The following is a 20,804-nucleotide window of genomic DNA, read 5'->3' as shown; positions in this document are numbered from 1 at the left end:
TTCCCAAAGGACGAAAGCAGGAATTTTCTTTAAAAAAAGTTAGTGAGAACAAAGTGCAGTCCAGACAAGACGGCAGCCATAGCTGTCAAATTCATAAACCAGCAACTTGTGGCACCACAGTCCCTCTAACCCTCTTGTTTGGGACTTGGTGGTCTCTAAATGTCTCCTGGTAAGACACAGATACTCTGATGAAACAGTTTTACACGACCCCTCCAGGATATATAACCTATATATACATATATATATATATATTTTAAAAAAATCCCCTCTAGCCCCTGCATCCCTCAGGTTCCCAGGCTTCTGGTAGAGGACCTGAGCTTGAGGGTCCTGCGCAGTATCTTAGCTGTTCCTGGGACTGCGCTCTTCTGGACAGAGATCTCAGATGTTGTTCCTGGGATCTGCTGGAACCAATCGCCTAGCTTGGGTGTCACCACATCTAGTGCTCCGATTACCACTGGGACCACCGTTACCTTCACCCTCCACATCTTCTCGAGTTCTTCTCTGAGCCCTTGGTATTTCTCCAGCTTCTCTTCTTCCTGATGTTGCTGTCATTCGGTATCGCTATGTCTATCATTATGGCTGTCTTCTTCTGCTTGTCCACCTCTACTATGTCTGGTTGGTTTGCCACCACATTTTTGTTCGTCTGTATCTGGAAGTCCCACAGGATCTTAGCTCAGTCATTCTCGACTACCCTAGGAGGCGTCTCCCATTTTGTTCCTGTGCTGTCATGATTAGTGCCTCTGTGCTGCCTTTCAGTCCAGCTTTGTTCAACCACTAATAGGACTTCTGGATGTCAGCGACTTACTCTATCTGCTGGTGGTACATACCGTGCAGGGGCCTGTCCTTCCATGATTGTTCCTCCTCTTCCTCCTCTTTCTTGGGTTTCTGCTGCCTGAGGTATTCACTGAGCATGCGGTTGGTTGGGGCCATCTTTCTGATGTATTCATGGATGTTTGTTGTCAGACTTGATCTCTTTTTAAATGTAAATGCCACTAATTTTATTCTCTGTTTTCAGTCCACAAGAATTAATAGCAGTTTGTTCTTTCCTCGAGACTAAAATAGAAACTCCTGTCTTCATCTAAGAGAATCTTAATCTGCTCTACAAACAGGGTTAATAGTAAATTCAATAGACGGATGAATGAGTGTTTTATGCTGCTCTGCTCTTACAGTGCTTCGTTTTGTCATGCCAAACATAATGACAACATCGCTGTCCTCCTTCCAGAACGCCACATGCAGCCTTTGCCACAACAACAGGTTCATTACCCGCCATTATTACTTCCCTGAAACTCATCTATGCTGGAAATAGCTGCATCATTATTGTTGCTGAATCAAGTGCCTGAAGAAAAATACATGCGTGCGTTCCAGTCGAGGCTGAGAGAAAAGAATCCAGGTCCACACGTTGTACTGCATGCAGCGCGTTTCAGGTTTAATACTGAAGACCTATTTGACGATGCTTCCTTTCCCCTTCTTCTGCATGTATGATGAAGCCCCCTAACAATAAGAGACTGTCCTATAAGTCTATGTTCGTGTTTCCAGTTGTCATTATCACAAATGTCCAACATTATAAATATGGTTGAACAAACAGTGAAGCAACTGTGACTGGCAAAGAGATTTTTAATGTACTTTTTCTGCATTTGTGAAAAGTAAGTTATAACATTATATCATTACATGTATATTTTACCATGTTGTCATTTATTCATACACGAACCTTATAGGAGCCCACACTTAACTGTACATAAAAGATGGAAATATCTCTGTCTGAAAACTAAAACCAATGCAAAAGAGCTTTAAACCTGCATCCTTTATAATGGCCACCAGGGGTGACTCTTGTGATTTCAGAAGGAGTTCATAGAAGTTTATTGGGAAACAAACCTACTACTCCTGTGACCTATGACCTCTTAAACAGCTTTTCCAATGGGCTCCATTACCGAATTAGAGTCTTACTGAATAAAACATGTTGTTCCTTTAGTCCATTATGGTCCCCATTAGTGTGCAAAAGGACAGATAAATCAGGACTAATATGGCAATGTCTAAAATGCTCAAGTAAAGAATTCAAAAAAAAGGACTTGATATCAGAGCTGCTACATCCTTTAGGTAGGATGTAGCTTCTGAGTTTATTCAAGAAAAAAAAACATCCTTTGCCGAATATATCCACTATCCTTCGTCTGCACATTTCCAAATGATCTCAGCTTTGCCTCTCTAATTTTGTCTCCAACCTGAGCTCTCTATTTGATGTGCTCATTTCTAATATCGTCCTTGTGATTCCAATGCAAATCTGACATCTTCTACAACTTACATGCAAAGCCACATTATTGTAAGCAGTTCTTACCACTCTTAAGGTTTTTTTTATTTATTTATTTATTTATTTATCTATTTTACTGCAAACACTATTTAAATTAACTTTAATTTCAGTTTTTACCAGGAAATGAAAAACTGCATATACAGAGTCACAAATCAGATTTGGACTATCAATTTTTCTGACTTGGTCTCAAAAGAAAAAAAAACTGTTATCCAATGACCACGATTGGCCTATTATTGTGCAGATTTTCAAATATAAATCCTCTTTGCGTTTAGATTCGTATTCAATATGAAAATAATACCCACTGTTTTTCTAATTGTATGAATTTCTTGTCCGCTAGCGGCGATAGCGAGCTCTTAAGTTAGAAAAAAGTTAGGGGGAAAAAACGATGCAGAAGAAGTCGGCTGAAAGCGGAAGTTACATCAAATGTTATTATGGCGTCTCACATGTAGCTCTCCTAGCCTCTAAAATTTAATAAAACGTTGTATAAGGGATTTCTGAGGTACGTATTATCGCGTATATTGCCGCAGTTAGCAGGTTTACACAGTTAGCACATTTAGCTCAGTTTACTCATCTGTAGCTGACAGGAAGCTGCATTTCATCGCATCGTTAAGCTGTAGTGATACAGTAACCGCTGCTAGACAGAGCTAACAGGCGTTAGCATCAGTGTTTCCCCCACTAAGTTCGTTTTTCCAGGTCTTCAAAATTGGGTTAAAGTAGTAGGATTTTAACTGTCGACTGTCCCGGCGTCCAGTGTGTGCGTTGGAGGCTAAATTTATTACCAGAATCCATAATTTCAGAGGTTATTTTGGGCTGCTGCCACTGACTCTCATTTAATCTTAGGTTGAAGTGAGTGTAACTGGATATCCAGGACCAAAACAATGAGCACTCAAGTAAGCAGTAAATCCAACCAGCCTCATATTTTCATGTTTTCTTGTTGTTTTTCTCCGCAATGAGAGTAACTGTAAACTTGTGTTTTGATTTCAGTACAGCATTTTGTTCAAGCAAGAACACGGTGAGTAAACATGCTGGGTCCCACTACGTAATGAGATATAATATAAGAACGAGTGGGGTTTTTTCTTTCTTGACAGTGTTGCAGTCTTTATCACGTTTTTTTTTTTTTACTGAAAATTGTCTGTTTTATCCAATAGGATATAGTCATCTCAAGAAAATGAGATTGTCAAGCCTACCAACAATGTCACTAAAATCTTACATAAATGTTGCCAGAAGACAGTCAGTCTGCAGCAGTCTGGTGTCTTATTATTGTCTCTATCTTACAATGTAAAGCTGCTGTTGTGATTGAGCACTGTGTAAATAATATTGAATTGAATATCTGCTGAATGGTTCAATGGGGTCATGTTGGTAATTGCATGCAATCTGTTTCTTATATTACGATGATTAACTGTGATAAATAATGAAAATTACACATCTGTTGCCTTCTGTATGGACAGAAATTCACATTTAATTGTTATATTCACATTCGGCAACCTTCCTGTTCTATAGGAACATAGCCGGAATACCACTCCCTCGAGTTGGGCTTATTGACAAAGACTCATTCAGACTGATGGCAACATGCCGGGAGTCTGTCTGCATTGATAAATCAGATTCCAGCTATTTGCAATTCTTCAACAATCTCTCTGAGAGTGATTGCAGTCACTCTCCCTGACACATTCACATGTAACGTGTTGTCATCGTGATAAAGCACCCCTTTGTTCACATTTATTTAATTTTTTCTGCATTTGTTTCCTCTCAGCACACGACGATGCCATCTGGACAGCAGCGTGGGGTAAAAGTGAAGCAGACGGCTCAGAAACCATCGTCACAGGCTCACTCGATGACATGGTGAAAGTCTGGAAATGGTATGCATTTTATTTAGACAATACTATTGCTGATCACACATGAGACACTGAACTAACCTTAAAAAAAATCAGAAGACATTTAAAAGCCAGTTTCCAGTTTGCTTACATTCACTTTTTCTGCTCATCACTTTAAGAGCTTCTCTGGAGTTTGTTTGACTTGACATGACCAAATAATCAGAGGTGGAAAAGGTAGAGACATTCTGTACTTAAGATATTTGTGTTACAAAATACTCCAGGAAAGGTTGAAGTACTGATTCAACAACTTCTTTTCTTCTTTCAAAGTAACAAAGTTAAAAGGTGCTCTTTGGAGGATGTTTCTACCACATATTTTTATGCTAAGCTAAGTGATCCTTGTACTTTATTAATGTAATAATAAAATAATATTAGAAGATGGGAATACAAACTTTAGCATGATTTTTAATTCTAATTGTACTCAGCTTGAAACAGAGGAAAAGAAGGAAATTTTAAAAAATAGCTCTGTGTTTTGTTGCCTGCTTTGTAGAGGGTGACTTTGCCTCTAAACAGGCAAATTAGCACAGTCAGGGGTTAAAGTGGGGTTTTAGCAGGTGGAGGAACCCTAAAATTGGTTGTATTGGCTCAGCGTGGGGAAAAGAATCAACTCAAAATAATTTCTATTGAGAGCTCCAGTAGTGTACAGGCTGTGATCAGCTGATCTGTGCTATTAGCTCTCTGTGGTTTACTGCTCTTTATGGCTGTACACAGCTGAGTTCAACAAGATGTCAGCAGATGTTTCATGAGTTTTGCTGGCTGATTTCCATCCTCTACACTGACACGACACCATTTACTATCTTTACATTAGACTGTATAAAGTTGGTATGAAGGTAGAATTCAGTGAAGGAGTCTCAGCTTCGTCAGTTTAACTTCAGATTAATCTCTGCTGCCCTTTGTGTAGCAGAGATATACATAAAGTTAGAATAGAATAGAATAGGATGCCTTTATTGTCACTATACGGTTGTACAATGAGATACAGAGCATCTCCTACTCAGTGCAAACATGCTGGGGGTGGGGTGGGGGGCACAGTTCTGCAGCACTATATACATATAGACAGTATTAACAGAGAGGAAAAAATATATATATATAAATAAAATGTACAAATATACAAAGTTACCATGAAACCAAAGCCACTGGGTACTAGAGACACACTTTAAATCATCACAGTACAGCAAACAAACCTGTTTATCCTGCATTAACCTGCAGAGAATTTTCATGCAACCTTTAAATCGTACAGTCAGTCTACCTCAGTTTATTTTGCAGCACATTTCACAATATGAAAAAAACATGAGCAGACTCAAAATCTGATTTAAGCTTAAAATGAGCAGTCCTTACCTTTAAATCTAACCTCTCTTCTTCCTCTCCTGTCTTGTCTTTCTTATTTTCTCCATCTCTGAGTGAAGTTAGCTCTTATTCTCTCCCTTTGAAGTACAGCAGCTGGACCTTTAGCTAGCAACACACTGTGAGACAAACTGCACACAAACAGTTTGTGTGTTTGCTGATGTTTGTTGAGCTGATCGAAACGCTGCATTTGAAATTACCTCACATTTTAAAAAGTCAGTCTCTTTATACTCGCTCCTCTTCTGTAGGGCTAGCTAGATGCCGACGTACCCCAAACAAAAACTTATGGACACCTGAAGTTTTGGTGTTGTGCCAGGAAAAAACCCCCAAAACAACCCACCACCCACTTAACCCCTGACTTTGGGACATGTCATCTCTTTTTATGCAACATCTCCTGGTGATTAAGACACAAACAGAACTGCCTGTCATGTGTCACTAATTAGTCTCAAATCAGTTTGATGTATGAAGGCTCGCAGTGACGTGAAATAATTACTAACCTCAAATCCGTTAAAGCAAAGATAATGAGCCAGTTTTGAAAATGTAAGGAGTAGAAAGTACAGATATTTGTTTAAAAATGTGGGGAGTAAAAGTACTCTACTCAAGTAAAGTACAGATACCTGAAAATTGTACTTAAGTACAGTAATGGAGCATTTGTACTCCATTACTTCCACTTCTGCAATTAATCTCAGTGTCGTGCTGTTCGTGCAGGTCAGATGAGAAGCTGGAGCTGCAGTGGACGCTGGAGGGCCACCAGCTGGGGGTGGTGTCAGTAGACATCAGTCACAATGGGGCCATCGCTGCCTCCAGCTCTCTCGACGCACACATCCGTCTCTGGGACCTTGAGTCCGGGAAACAGATAAAGTCGATGGACGCTGGGCCAGGTAAGACCGGACCTCACGCACTTTGTTTGCATGAATTCAATCAGTTCAGCTGAGTGTTAATCTGCTGCCTTTTTTACCACTTGGCACTTAAGCGAGGTCACTACAGAACAAACTGTTGCCCAGTTTATATTCAGCAAACGTGCAGAGGATGGTACTCTGCTGTGCAGTCTATACAAGCTTGTTTCATTTTTTTGTACACTCACCTTCCAGGAACACTTACACAACAGAGCAGACATTTCTGGGTGTATCTTCAGCCCAGCTGTTCTTCATCTAAATGCAGTGTCACTTTATATTAGTGACACTCTGTTTCACTCAGCAGGCGGTTCTACTGCAGACTTTCTTTTTTCCCTCCTTAAGACAATTTATTTTACTGTTCTAACTCTTTGTTTCCTTGCTATTTTTATGAATTGATGTAATATTGATCGGATTCTTTAATGATCTTTACGTTAGTGAACAAAGGGTTTGTTTGGTTAAAAGTAGACTTTTGAAAACACCTGAACCTGTGACACAATGGGGCCATCGCTGCCTCCAGCTCCCCCGATGCACGCATCCATCTCTGCACTCATCCATTCAGGTCCTGTACAGATAGTGTGAAGGTTTAGGAACTGCAAGAGTACTCTTAGAGCTTTCTCCCATATCATTTTAATAAAAGTAATCCAGGCACCAACACTTAATCGGTTCTTCCTCCACCACTTTGATAAAGTTCTGTCTTTATCAAAGGTTTGATAAAGCTTTGGGCGGTTTTTCCTCACACGTAGCCCCGGAGCAGGAAATAGTTTGACCACATTTGCAGTATGGGAATACTCAGTATACTCTTAGTTCCTGGGTTAACAGTGCAGCACACATTAAGATGCACTTTGCCAGGCTAATGTTTGATCTGCTGCTTTTGTATTTTCACTTTGATGATGTGTGAAAAAATTAGTGTTGTAGTTCATTTGTGGAAATGGCAAACAAAGAGCATTGTGGTGATGCCCATCTAAGCAGTTTTTTTGGTTTTAATCTCTCTTTGCTCTCCTCTGTAGTGGATGCATGGACGGTGGCCTTCTCACCAGACTCCAAGTACATTGCCACAGGAAGCCATCTTGGCAAGGTCAACATCTTTGGCGTAGACAGTGGAAAGAAGGAATATTCTTTGGACACGCGAGGAAAGTTCATCCTGAGCATAGCTTACGTAAGGAGCTGTAAATTCTCGTTTTGGTCAGCTGGGTGGTGTTTTGTCAAGCTCAGTCTCTGAGGGACGAGATGTCACCGCTTTAGTTTTCCAGTAACTCATCTTGATTTGCTCATTTACCGCAGTGTATCCCTTTGTTTTACCTCTTAACTCATTCTTTCCAGGGCCAAAGGTTATATGTCATCCAGTCTCATTTCGCAGTTGTTACAGTTGTTACATGTAAAGTAATCAGTTTAATTCATCCTTGCTTCTCAGAGCCCAGATGGCAAGTATTTGGCCAGCGGAGCTATCGATGGAATCATTAACATCTTTGACATCGCCACTGGAAAGCTACTCCACACGCTGGAAGGTCGGTTCAGTCATCAGAATTCATTATACAGGGAGTGCAGAATTATTAGGCAAATGAGTATTTTGTCCACATCATCCTCTTCATGCATGTTGTCTTACTCCAAGCTGTATAGGCTCGAAAGCCTACTACCAATCAAGCATATTAGGTGATGTGCATCTCTGTAATGAGAAGGGGTGTGGTCTAATGACATCAACACCCTATATCAGCTGTGCATAATTATTAGGCAACTTCCTTTCCTTTGGCAAAATGGGTCAAAAGAAGGACTTGACAGGCTCAGAAAAGTCAAAAATAGTGAGATATCTTGCAGAGGGATGCAGCAGTCTTAAAATTGCAAAGCTTCTGAAGCGTGATCATCGAACAATCAAGCGTTTCATTCAAAATAGTCAACAGGGTCCCAAGAAGCATGTGGAAAAACCAAGGCGTAAAATAACTGCCCATGAACTGAGAAAAGTCAAGCGTGCAGCTGCCAAGATGCCACTTGCCACCAGTTTGGCCATATTTCAGAGCTGCAACATCACTGGAGTGCCCAAAAGCACAAGGTGTGCAATACTCAGAGACATGGCCGAGGTAAGAAAGGCTGAAAGACGACCACCACTGAACAAGACACACAAGCTGAAACGTCAAGACTGGGCCAAGAAATATCTCAAGACTGATTTTTCTAAGGTTTTATGGACTGATGAAATGAGAGTGAGTCTTGATGGGCCAGATGGATGGGCCCGTGGCTGGATTGGTAAAGGGCAGAGAGCTCCAGTCCGACTCAGACGCCAGCAAGGTGGAGGTGGAGTACTGGTTTGGGCTGGTATCATCAAAGATGAGCTTGTGGGGCCTTTTCGGGTTGAGGATGGAGTCAAGCTCAACTCCCAGTCCTACTGCCAGTTTCTGGAAGACACCTTCTTCAAGCAGTGGTACAGGAAGAAGTCTGCATCCTTCAAGAAAAACATGATTTTCATGCAGGACAATGCTCCATCACACGCGTCCAAGTACTCCACAGCGTGGCTGGCAAGAAAGGGTATAAAAGAAGAAAAACTAATGACATGGCCTCCTTGTTCACCTGATCTGAACCCCATTGGGAACCTGTGGTCCATCATCAAATGTGAGATTTACAAGGAGGGAAAACAGTACACCTCTCTGAACAGTGTCTGGGAGGCTGTGGTTGCTGCTGCACGCAATGTTGATGGTGAACAGATCAAAACACTGACAGAATCCATGGATGGCAGGCTTTTGAGTGTCCTTGCAAAGAAAGGTGGCTATATTGGTCACTGATTTGTTTTTGTTTTGTTTTTGAATGTCAGAAATGTATATTTGTGAATGTGGAGATGTTATATTGGTTTCACTGGTAAAAATAAATAATTGAAATGGGTATATATTTGTTTTTTGTTAAGTTGCCTAATAATTATGCACAGTAATAGTCACCTGCACACACAGATATCCCCCTAAAATAGCTAAAACTAAAAACAAACTAAAAACTACTTCCAAAAACATTCAGCTTTGATATTAATGAGTTTTTTGGGTTCATTGAGAACATGGTTGTTGTTCAATAATAAAATTGTTCCTCAAAAATACAACTTGCCTAATAATTCTGCACTCCCTGTAAAAGTAACGACCAATTATTTTCATTTCATCTCGTTACTCATTTTGGATGAACCCTGCGAGTCATCATCGATTATGAGGACTAACACTAATCAGGTTATCTGGTGGAAAAATAAGTGTTTATTCATTGATTTACTTTCCTGTTTGGCCCTTTATTGCTAAGAAATGGCAAAACAAGTTTGAGAAGCCAGAAATGACACATTCCTACTGCGTTAGGGTTAGGGGCACTTAGACCTCACAGGTATGGGCCTAGTTTATAGTAGGGACAGTGAGGCTATATATGTCCCTGTTGCCTTCTTTCAAACCATGGTGGTGGTAGCATCATGCTCTGGGGCTGTTTTGCTGCCAGTGGCACTGGTACATTGCACAAAGTGGATGGAATAGTAAACGAGGAGGAGGAATACCTCCATATTCTTGATTTACATCTCAATTTAACATCTGCATGGTCAAAAGTTGGACACAACTGGGTGTTCCAACAGGACAATGATCCCAAACACACATCGGTGCTGGTTTTGGGATGGATAAAGCAGGCTAACATTAAGCCTCTGGATTGGTCTTCCCAAAGCCCCGACCTCAGCCATATTTAAAATTTGTGGACTAAAATCAACATTATAAGCGAGGTCGAAGCAGGAAGCCAACCAGTGAACGAAATGAATATTCAGTTTGTCTTTGACTGTCAGCACTTAAAACAATGATAGAAAACACAGGAAAGCAGCATATCTCATATAGAAACGCTGGCACAAGGAATTTTCTGTTCTTTATGGATGATAAACAACTAAACACAGTTTAAAATTTAAAAGCTAAACATGATTAAATATTTTTTAAATTATGGCTAAACAGTGAAGGAAATGCAGACAGCATATTCTTAAGAATAAAAAGGGCTTCAAGGTTTTTAAATGCATGTCACAAAGATCGCCAACATGTGTGAGGACTCTTACAGAGTGTTTACCATCTCCTCAGGTCATGCCATGCCCATCAGATCCCTCACCTTCTCCCCGGACTCCCAGCTCCTGGTGACAGCTTCAGACGACGGCTACATTAAAATATATGACGTGTGAGTTTGGGAGCTTCTTCCAGACAGCAGCTTTAACTCTGTAGATGATATACGAGTTCATTGATCCTGAAGGACATGGAGATAAAGCTACTGCTACTATTACACAGCAACGTTATGGTATAATAAAGATTACAATGCATTCTGTTTGCTTAATTAACTTTGCTGGAATCACTTCACAGGCAACACGCCAACCTGGCCGGCACACTAAGCGGCCACGGGTCCTGGGTTCTCAGTGTCGCCTTCTCTCCTGATGACACTCATTTTGTCTCAAGGTAACGTGAAGTTTTTCAGATGGTAACACAGTGCTAGTTTATATCCTGATACTTAAAAGCTGCACTTTGGTATAAAACAGATGGAAAAATCACATCTGTTATTACTCAGAGACATCATGTGATTTAGAAGTTCTGCCTCCAGGTCAATATTTTCTGCTTCACGTTCACACAGGATAAATAAAATGATGATACTATTCAGGAAAGCGACTTGAAACACTATGCTGTTGTGCATGTGTTTGAATATAATAGCAAATCCACCCTCATCAGTTATATGTCAGTGATTTCAAAGTCTGTTTCCTCGTTCTGCTTTCTCATGCTTTGCTCTCCTCGTGTGAAACTTTAGTCAATGAAAGCTGTTTTTCAGTTTCCAGCTCATAATGCCGAGTCAAACTGAGCCGGCCAAGATAAAATCTGTAAGATCTTCTAATTTCTCCCCCCCTTTTCAGCTCGTCTGACAAGAGTGTGAAGGTGTGGGACGCCGGCTCCAGAGCATGCATCAACACATTCTTCGACCATCAAGACCAGGTGACTCCTTTAACGTGTTAACAATCAAATTTTAAAAAAAAAGAAAATCCTGTTACTGTCAGTTAAATCAATATCCCTGGTGTCATCCAGCGGCCCGTCACGTGACCTCTGTCTGATGGTTGAGCTCGGGGGGAAAACCAATAAGCCTGGCTGTCATTAGATCTCTGGTTGACGCCTGTGGGCAGTTTGATCTGTTTTCCAACAAAGCCTTTAATAAAAAAGCACGAGTCCTCAGGGACGACATCAGAGGCAGCTGCCATTTTTGTTTTTGTGACGGCAAAACCAGAAAATCTACAGGGACAGTTTGCAGCCAATTAACTGCTCAGCTTCACTTTGTTCTCTGTTTAGACATTTGTCTTTTTAATCTGTTTGCTGTCTTCTGATTCATTTTAGCCTTCTGCACTGCTCTGTTTGGGTCAGGCTGCATTTTTTAGATGTTTTCAAAGCTTACGTACACACACATGCAGTTCAGCTTAAAAACAGAAAAACTGAAGTGTTAAATTATAGTACGGTATACAGGGCTGTTCTGGTGTGCGTTGTCATACATATGCAGTGAAGGTGCCTGTTTTGATCGATCCTCCTCTCCACAGGTGTGGAGCGTAAAGTACAACAGCACCGGCTCAAAGATCATCTCAGCTGGGGACGACCGTGCCATCCACATCTACGACTGTCCCATGTGACGAGACACATCCAGGCTGAGAGAGGACAGCTGTCAACTCAAATCACTTATAGAAATTGATAATAAAGGGAGGGAGGGATTAAAGCTGTAAATGTGATGGACTGTTTTGCACCGGCCGAGTGCGGTCAAATAAAAGGGTTGTTTTTGTATTTTGGCGTTCATCGCATTTCTTTCAGAACGGAGCGCTCTCTGTCATGAATCAGTTTCATGGCAGGGACCGATTTCATGTGATATTTTTATTCATATATGAAACCAGAATTTTGAAACGGAAAATAGGCAGCATTAACAGTCCAACTGATGACATTAAACAGTCCATCGATAGGTTATACATAAAAGATGATGTCACCTTATTTGTTAGTCAAATCCAGTTGTGAAGCCTTGAGCTGAGCATTTTTTCTTTCGTCATCTCAGGGCATTTGAAACCAACTGCAGCACTGCATGGTCAGTTCAGTAAGGACTTGTAAATCACGATATAGGCATACCTAAAGAATAACCTGCTTTTATTGTTCTTTTTAACTAAAAATATACAAAATTGTTGTATTCAGTAAGGCTTGAAAGAGGCGATTAAGACCATGAACTTAACAAGTATTAGCTCCCAAACAGCTTCTTTTCTCACCCAGGAGCTACAGCCACCTTTTAGATATCCTTTACTTAAAATAGTATATAAAGATAAAAAAGCTTAAGTGCTTTAAGATTTCTTCTACTCTTTATAATGAAATAAAACTTTTTTTTTTCATTCATTCAATTCCATTATTCATGTGTGAGAAATTGCTCAGTGAGTTTGGCAGCTTCATCATGTCAAAATTGTTGCTTTTGTTAAACTACCAAAGTGACGATCAGCAGACTTTTGTCAGCTCCCCAGTTCTGCTGCTGGTTGCTCACTGAAATTAGCGGATGAACTATACACTTCATTGACCACCATTCATCTTCATCCTTTATCCTGCAGCTCTGACGTCACAGAACTTTCTGGCAAAGGCAAAAAGAAACGCACGTTTGGAGGGCAAGCAGACAGGTTATAAAGCTCCCTCTAGTGGGAGAAATTGTGTACTACAACCACAAAACACTGAGCCTCACAAGCCACTCTGGTGAATCCAAGTCCTTTATTACTTTTCACCAAATGTCCACAGGTACTCAAAGTTTTTTTTACTATTTATATTTGGCAGGTAGTAGGTAAATATCTTCCACACAGGTAAAGGTCCACTTTATGTGCTTTTGTGATACTGAAGGACACGTTGAGTCCACTTATTCACAGGAACACCATATTTACACTGAAAAACAATGTTTGCAAATGCTGAAAGAGTTTAATTTAAAAAGATAAAATAAGGGTACACAGTATCAGGCGTCGCTGAGATGGAGTTTTTTTGGGCAGTAGTTAAGTCAATTCAAAACATGGCAGCTTTAACCGGAGCATCTCAGCTTACCTCACACTCATTAATTGACCTGTGAACTCTGAAGGCATTTACATAGTTTAGTTTTTGTTTGCTGGTGTGGTGCTAATGCCTTTACTGACTGCTCTCATTTACCAAACAGCAAAATGCCACCTTCTGTAACTGAACAGCAGCAGATTTGTTCCATATAAATCACATACAGGATTACCACAAAGAAACTACCAGATTTCCATCTCTAATGTTGGTCTAAAGCTCTCCTCACACCCACTTTTGCTTCCTAGAGTCAACCTACAAGAAACCAAAAGAAGCAGAAACTCTTTTCACCTTCCTGATTGGCCCAATCAACATAAACGCGCATAAAATTCACAATGAAACCTGCAAGACCGACTCCACAGACCGCCGGCACATAACTGTCAGCTTACTGAAAGGAGTTAAAAGTAAGCTGCACATTAATTATAATAGGCCAGGTTTCACAAGGACCTCTAGACATAAATATAACTGTAACAGAACACTGACCACATTAAAGTTTGGGAATTCTAGCTTAAATTTCCACTCTTCTGTATTATCTAATGACATTTGCATGTTATTTAGGCTTAAACTCCAGAGAGATCCTTTACACTGTTGTCGTCACTGGAATGCGCTCTGGTAACAAGCTCTCTTACGCTTTTTAGTAGAGAAATGAGGCCATTTGTCTCCAGACTTTGGCACGCTGAAATCCCCCTACAGAAATATATTTGTTTTGTTGAGCAGCTCAGTTTTAAAATATGAATTCAGCCAACATACTCCAGCTAAGGAACAAGTAAAAACCCTGATTTTTCTGCATATTTAATCATAAAAAACAAAGACACGCCATATAGGAGAAATCTAATGTAGCATTTTCACGTTTCAGTGGATTTTCTAAAAGTAACCATGATTTCCTTTTTGAAAAAGAGTCTAGTTTTGGCAGAAATATTGGTTTCACTTGTAACTTTACGTTCCGCAGCAGCAAATAGAAAAAAGACAAGATAAGAAAAGCTGTAGTTCCCTAGCGTACCTACAGACAAACATCGACATGTGCGCTTTTAAAATGACGCGGCTCCACGTGGCGCCTGATCAAATCTCTGAGCTGAAGGCTGCTGCGAGGCGGACCTGCTTCCCTCACGTCTGTTATCACCAGTGTCTGGACTCGATCAGGTCAGCTCGCAGGCTCAGTCTCTTCAGAGTCTCGTATCCGACCACAATGAGCACTGACGTGGGCATGGAGGAAATGACGCGGGCCGACAGCCCCTTGGTCAGCCCGTACGCCCCCTCCTCCACCAGCAGCTGCTTGTATGTCCCAATAACAGACGTTCGTCCCTCCACCTTAAACAGACAGGACACATCACCTTTGCTAAGTGCAAATAAAACTTATCGTGAGGTTTAAACTCACCAAAACAACAACAAAACATTATTAATGCCTAATTTATTTAACAACTTTCTGGAGAAAACTTTGAAACAAGATGCAAAGAAATTTCACAGATTTTGTCAATGTCTCAGAGTAGAGCTGCTGCTCCTTCATATTAAAAGCAGCCAGTCGAGGTGGTTTGGGCATCTAACTAGGAAGCCTAAGGAGGCTTCCTGGATACCTCCTAGGTGAGGTGCTTCAGGCATGTTCATAGAAAAATGAAGTTCTACATAGAGTTTGCTGACAAGCTCAAACAAAAATGTGTCTCACAAAATCTTCATGTTACAGTCTGGTCCACATTGAACACTCAACCAGTCACCCCATAATGTTTACTAGTCTTTGTAGCATTTAGTAGAGAAAAATAAAGGATTCTGGTTACATATTTATCATACTACTTCTTCTCTCACTACTAGAAAAACTCAGTTCGGTCACTCACTTACTGTGCACCATTTCCACATGGCCTCAGGCATTACAAACCACGTACTAATGAGCTGGCAGCGTGAAATCCATTTTATTTGGATCACACTTGAACGCATATTTGTGTTCTCGCATACAGCTCTGGGAGGTAATGTCTTGAAAAGCTCATGGATGCAGAGGACCTGTGAAACAGCTTTTAGCTTTAGTGTCACACACAGCTGTGGGTTATCTGAGTTTACCTGGACTCTTGCACGAACAACATCCATAGGGTTGGTGATAGTAGAGGCAGTTGCTGCTGCCATCGGTCCTGCAACAGCCTGCAGAATCAGGTGGGGGCACTCACTTGGTGCTAATAGGGATAACTGCTCTGGGAACACAAAAGATACAAAGTAAACAGCGTAAGGCCAAAGCGGTTCATATCCACAGGTTTTCCTGATCCAACTGTTGAAGCTGCGATCTTCATTAGCAGCTTCCTGCCCACTGAAGACATCCTTCTGACTCTCTTGTATGGTTTCGTTTTTATTTTGCATACTGAGTATTTTACATGAGGCTTAAAAAGTGACCTACCTGCATAAAAATGATAAAAAGGCCACCAGAGTGCACTGTTCGGGATGTACGTGAGCAGCGATGCCACGTAGCCCCGGTAAAATCCTCTGAAGCCATCGGCAGCAAATATCTGCACTGTAATGTCACGGGTCTGTCCGAAACTCAGTTTGTGCTTCGTGGTTGCAAGACCCACTTTGGGTTTGGCCTTGAAGCGTGTCAGGTGCTCCCCTTGTCCTTGCATCATCAGATGCTGTGACACTATGTCTATGGGCACAGTGATGGTCTGAGCCACCAGGGACGCCATCCCTCCTGCCACCACAGACTTCACTGTGTTGCTGGGCGAGTACTGGTTCACATACTTGCGCACCAACTCGTAGGTGGTGATGTAACCCTGTCCCGCGATCAGGGTGAGCGTATTGACCATGAAGCCACGATAAAGGCCGCGCACACCCTCCGTTCGGAGAATCTTGCACAAGGCATCGAAGGTCCCCGAGTAGAGGCTCTTCCCCTTCTGTACTTGCAGGCGGGTGCGGATGAGGCTGGCTGGGTAGACGGTGGCCCTGGTGGTCAAAGTCATGAAGACGCCCAGAGAGTAGAACTTCCTCTTGTCCAGGTCCTCCCATTCGATAATCTGGATTGCACCTTTCTGCTGCATGGTGCCGGCCTGGGCAGCGACGCACCACTAAAGCTGCAGATCAGCACTGATCGCCATCCTGCCTGCAAGAACCAGAACCACTCACCATTAAAAGTCCTGCAGTCAGATAAGAACACAAGTATTTGTTCTTCAGAATTCAGACCCCAGATTACTGATAAGAGACACAACCATTTCCTCAAAATTTCATGGGAAAAAACAAAAAGTAACAAAAGCTGCAACTGCATTTTGGGACGCTACTTTTAGTATGACTGTTTCATACACTTCCACTGAAAGTCAACTGAGAAGAGCTCGAACAAGTGAATATCAGGTACTTTTTCCTTTAAAAGGAGACCTATTCTACTGTTTTGGTAATTACAGAGGTGGATATTAAACAGGACCAACGTTTTCAAAGAATGAGGTCAGTATAGGCCAAATACTCAGGCATCAGACTGCTCTATATAATTGCTGTTTTTCTACTCTTTGCTCTCTATGATGTAAATAGTATAAATGAGAGTGGATAACCGAATATGGCGATCTTGGCCACGTGCCTCTGGCTGTGAAAGCAGCTATCCCACTGACGTGCTGTTCTAACCTTTCACCTCCAACAGGCAACCAATCAGAAGAGTTCAAAAATAAAAATACTGGCAGATGCCAGTGCAACCCCTCAGCCTCCTGGCAGATGCATCTATGTACATTTTTCTTGAGTTTTGTGTTCACGTGAATTCAGAAAATTTGACCTCTGACCTTGACCTAGAAGTTGAGGTCACCAGTATTCGAACCCCACCAAGATGTTTAGTACGTGCAGCTATAATATTTAAATCATTTTTTCTAGAGTTATTATGTTCATAAAGTTGGGTGTTCACGCCACCCGACTAGCAGGGTGAAGACAGTACCCCCTCTGCCATGGAAGGTTGTTCACAGTTCACAGGTGATTTCCTTTTAAAAATAAAATGCTGACTTTTAATGCTCTGGGAGTTTTCTTATATCATCTTATTATCGCATGCTGCAGTTTCTTTTTCGTATTATAAGTGGCCAAGCTACACAAAAGAAGTGAGCGCACCCTCTGCACCAGGACTTAAATGTCAGTGAATCAAAACTATGTCATTTTATCCCTGCAAAGCCTGAACCATTGAAATAATTGAGTTCTTTTTTTTTTTTTTAACTGGAAGGCTTAATAAACCTTCTGACAAATTAAAAAAGAAAAAAGAAAAAAGTAAAACAATTTACATATGAGTTCTAATTTACACAGTCTGTGCAACTTACACAAATTGTGTAAGTTGCACAATCTTACACAATCTAGCTCTGGGGGTGGGGGGGTGGGGTAGTTGCTTCAGAGCAGAGGTTTTTCCACAGAATTTTCTGTGCTAGCTGATAAACTGTAAAGGGGAAAACAAAAAAAACACTGTAAATCACACCTATATGGATGCCATCCAAGGAAGAAAATAACAACAACAAGACTCAAACCTGCAGTAACATAATTTCATTTTGTCAGATAAGACCAAGAGTAATCTCTTTCACTCAGTAACAAAAGATGAAGCAACTTTTTCCATTGAAAACTTTGGTGGGACCTAAATTCTCATCATAGATAAACACAACTCCTTTTGAAGCTTACATAAGAGAGAGTTCTCTACAGCGGCAGTGTAATTACTCTGAGGCTACGCAGTTATTTTTTTAATTTATTTATGTTTATTTAATATCGACATTTCTTGTTGCTGCACATCAGCAAACAAATCTAAAATTTAAACATGCAAATTTTTTGGCAAAATGACTAATATATATCATCTGGGCAGGTCACATTAAACTACAATTTTCAGCAGACACAAAATTAAAACAAATAAACAAACGCAACCCAGACAAGACACAAATTAATCACATATATTGCAGTATCCAAGGAGTCGGACACTAAGAAAAACAAAAGGGGCCCACCACTGGTCTGGTGCAACCTCTTAGAAGGAAAAAAGTGGGAACGCCCCTGTACATAACGTCGCTTTTCTGTTATCTGACGGGAGGGGGGGTAGTTAAACTAAATAGATCTATTTGGGCCATGTACACTAAGACCTAACACGACCTTACGTCCACAAAAAGAGTCGCAACACTGCCCTGTGTGAACGTCTAATCTAACTTTAACTCCTTCAAAAAGGCTGGTCGAGAAAAGCGGAAGCACGTGCAAAAACACAGTGTGCACTTGCGGTTTGTTAGCTAGCAAACAACGCTACTGATCCCATGCTGTGCGAATTCGTCCTTTTTAAAGAAACAAGGATTAAACATAATCACTCACAAACACACCAACTAACCTTGCAGGCGGTCACGAAGCTCCTCTTCCGTTGCCACTGCTGCAAACCTGAGTTGTTTTCTTAAACTCGCACGGCCTGCTCTGCTACAAGAAGGGTCATGTCTTCCGTCCATCAGTGCTGCGAACAAATGTCCTCAAACGTGATAGGTCATGACCTGTGTTCTTCCGCAAACTGTTGTTACAGATCTGCTTAAACCTCTGCTACAGAAATTAGGGGACGGAGAGTTGTTTGCTCTTTCAGGTGACCCCTATAGCTGGTATGTTTACGTAGTTACCTGCTTGTAAATTGCGACGATGATGGTGCCTTTAGGTCCTGAAACGAGCGTTAGAATTCCAACAAATCACACACAGCCAATGTGAAAATTTCAATAATGTAGAAGTTTTTACACAATCAACATAAATCCATAAACGTGGTTTATTGTTTGTTTGTTGTGTTTACCGGTGGCAGTCTATGAGTGCACAATAAAGTTCTCACCTGTAACTGACTGTTAAAACTGTATCCTTGCATAGTCCGAGGCGCATTGAAGGTCGCAGGCACAGAGACGGTGGCGCTATACTGTCACGTGGGGCCTGTGCTTTTTAAAGTCACAGTCACTCATATTAGTGCTTCTTAGTGCACAAATGAATTCCTCATTAGTTCATGTATATAAACTAACTATGAAATACATTTTAAATAATTCCTGTTGGACATATGGGACATGTTTTGTTTGTTTTAAGCCGTCGCAAATCCCACCTTATACTAATTTAGAGCACAAGTGATATATTTTATAAATATATTGGTATCAGTTTATGTTGTCTAATTTGCTCCAGTATGAAAAAAGCACGAGGTGTCACCGAACTGTTTAATAAGTATGATTTCAGCCCAACGGCTGAAATCATACTTATTATACCCAGATGGGATAATCTTGAAATATTAAACAAATCAAATGACAGGGCCTTTTTTTTAATAAAAGGTAAAATGCTTCAGAATATAGATAGAAATAAAATGAGAGTGTTACCTTGGATGTTAAAATTATTGTTTTTATTAGAAACCACTATTTGGGTGTCAGTAAGCTATTAGATAATGAAAATTCCCCAGTCGATACATATTAAGGCAGTCTGCCAATCATAAGCTAATTCACCCTTAATTTTTACACTGCAATTACAATATTATATTATAATATTATTACAATATTTACAATACTAATCATTACGTGCTAATTTACACAAAAATCTACTTATAAAAGATCCATCCACCTATTATTCATCAATCCAGTCATTCCAGTTTAAGATCAGGGGGTGGGGGTGTGACCTATCGCAGCTCACTGTAAAACAGTCACAGTAATATATATTTTGGATGTTTCTTTGTTTTGTTTGTTTCTATAGTGTATAAGTAAACATGTCATCAAAAGTTTGTCTGACATCTAACAACTTCACATGCATGGGATTAAAAAAATGATGCCATAAAATATGTATAGTGTATGCTCTTACTGACCCTGACTTACTGAGCTGGAATCAGTGGCTGAGGCAGGTAACAACAGCTCAACTTTTAGAATATTTACAGTATCCGATGCTCCTGATACATTTAAGATAATTTGGAAATACTTTATGGACCATGTTAAAACATGCACAAACAGTCACACCCTACTCACACACACTCCATATTGAAATTTATGAAATAATAACTTTATGGCCTTCATCTCTGTCTTAGCTGCTGATCACAATAAGATTAGAATATGGTTAACAAGATTCTTGTTTGATTCTTATGTTTGCATATAAGTAAATCAGTCAGTCAGTGTTTATTCCAGACTGATGGTGGATAGGAAAAAAAATCACATAAAATACAATAAAGAAGATAACAAATAAAATCCACCCAAATTACTGTTGTCTCAGTGAAGACTGATAACATGCAGGGTCAAACTTTATTTCTGTTAAGCTCACAGCGATTACATTCTCACAAGGGCCAAGCTTGGAGTTATATTTATACATGACATTTCTTGATAAGCTTTAAATATACTGGCTTCAGCAGTATAACATCTCTGAGTCACCTTGGTCTCTTCAACAACAGTCTCATGGTGTCATTATGTGTTAC

General features: G+C 40.6%; 2 protein-coding genes across 2 annotated transcripts; one reads left to right on the top strand and one right to left on the bottom strand.

Annotated features, from left to right (window-relative positions):
- The first annotated feature begins 2,656 nt into the window (after nt 1-2,656).
- Nucleotides 2,657-12,181, top strand: skic8 (SKI8 subunit of superkiller complex). Its single transcript, XM_003447516.3, has 11 exons — nt 2,657-2,801; nt 3,143-3,192; nt 3,287-3,314; nt 4,053-4,158; nt 6,220-6,392; nt 7,415-7,563; nt 7,819-7,912; nt 10,463-10,556; nt 10,736-10,828; nt 11,275-11,353; nt 11,944-12,181. The coding sequence occupies exons 2-11, from the start codon at nt 3,181-3,183 to the stop codon at nt 12,031-12,033; spliced, it is 918 nt and encodes a 305-aa protein (XP_003447564.1). The 5' UTR covers nt 2,657-2,801; nt 3,143-3,180; the 3' UTR covers nt 12,034-12,181.
- Nucleotides 12,182-13,115: 934 nt separating this feature from the next.
- slc25a44a (solute carrier family 25 member 44a) lies at nt 13,116-19,307 on the bottom strand. Its single transcript, XM_003447515.5, has 5 exons — nt 19,209-19,307; nt 18,735-19,046; nt 15,828-16,523; nt 15,500-15,627; nt 13,116-14,761 (listed from the first exon to the last, which is right to left on the bottom strand). The coding sequence occupies exons 3-5, from the start codon at nt 16,459-16,461 to the stop codon at nt 14,570-14,572; spliced, it is 954 nt and encodes a 317-aa protein (XP_003447563.1). The 5' UTR covers nt 16,462-16,523; nt 18,735-19,046; nt 19,209-19,307; the 3' UTR covers nt 13,116-14,569.
- Nucleotides 19,308-20,804: the final 1,497 nt, after the last annotated feature.

Source organism: Oreochromis niloticus, linkage group LG7 (genome assembly GCF_001858045.2).
Source record: "Oreochromis niloticus isolate F11D_XX linkage group LG7, O_niloticus_UMD_NMBU, whole genome shotgun sequence".
NCBI classification, from domain to species: domain Eukaryota; kingdom Metazoa; phylum Chordata; class Actinopteri; order Cichliformes; family Cichlidae; genus Oreochromis; species Oreochromis niloticus.
The sequence above is the reverse complement of the archived record's forward strand: the minus strand, read 5'-3'. Positions and strand labels throughout refer to the sequence as shown.

What these genes read in the sequence shown, in the direction of transcription:
- skic8 (XM_003447516.3), top strand. An exon ending in TTTGTTCAAGCAAGAACACG is followed by an intron (nt 3,315 to 4,052) that starts GTGAGTAAACAT and finishes GTTTCCTCTCAG; the next exon opens with CACACGACGATGCCATCTGG. An exon ending in GTCGATGGACGCTGGGCCAG is followed by an intron (nt 6,393 to 7,414) that starts GTAAGACCGGAC and finishes TCTCCTCTGTAG; the next exon opens with TGGATGCATGGACGGTGGCC.
- slc25a44a (XM_003447515.5), bottom strand. Translation starts at nt 16,461, where the DNA reads ATGCAGCAGAAAGGTGCAATCCAGATTATCGAATGGGAGGACCTGGAC. An exon ending in TTTTTATCATTTTTATGCAG is followed by an intron (nt 15,628 to 15,827) that starts GTAGGTCACTTT and finishes TTGTGTTCCCAG; the next exon opens with AGCAGTTATCCCTATTAGCA. An exon ending in TTGTTCGTGCAAGAGTCCAG is followed by an intron (nt 14,762 to 15,499) that starts GTAAACTCAGAT and finishes TGTCTGTTTAAG; the next exon opens with GTGGAGGGACGAACGTCTGT.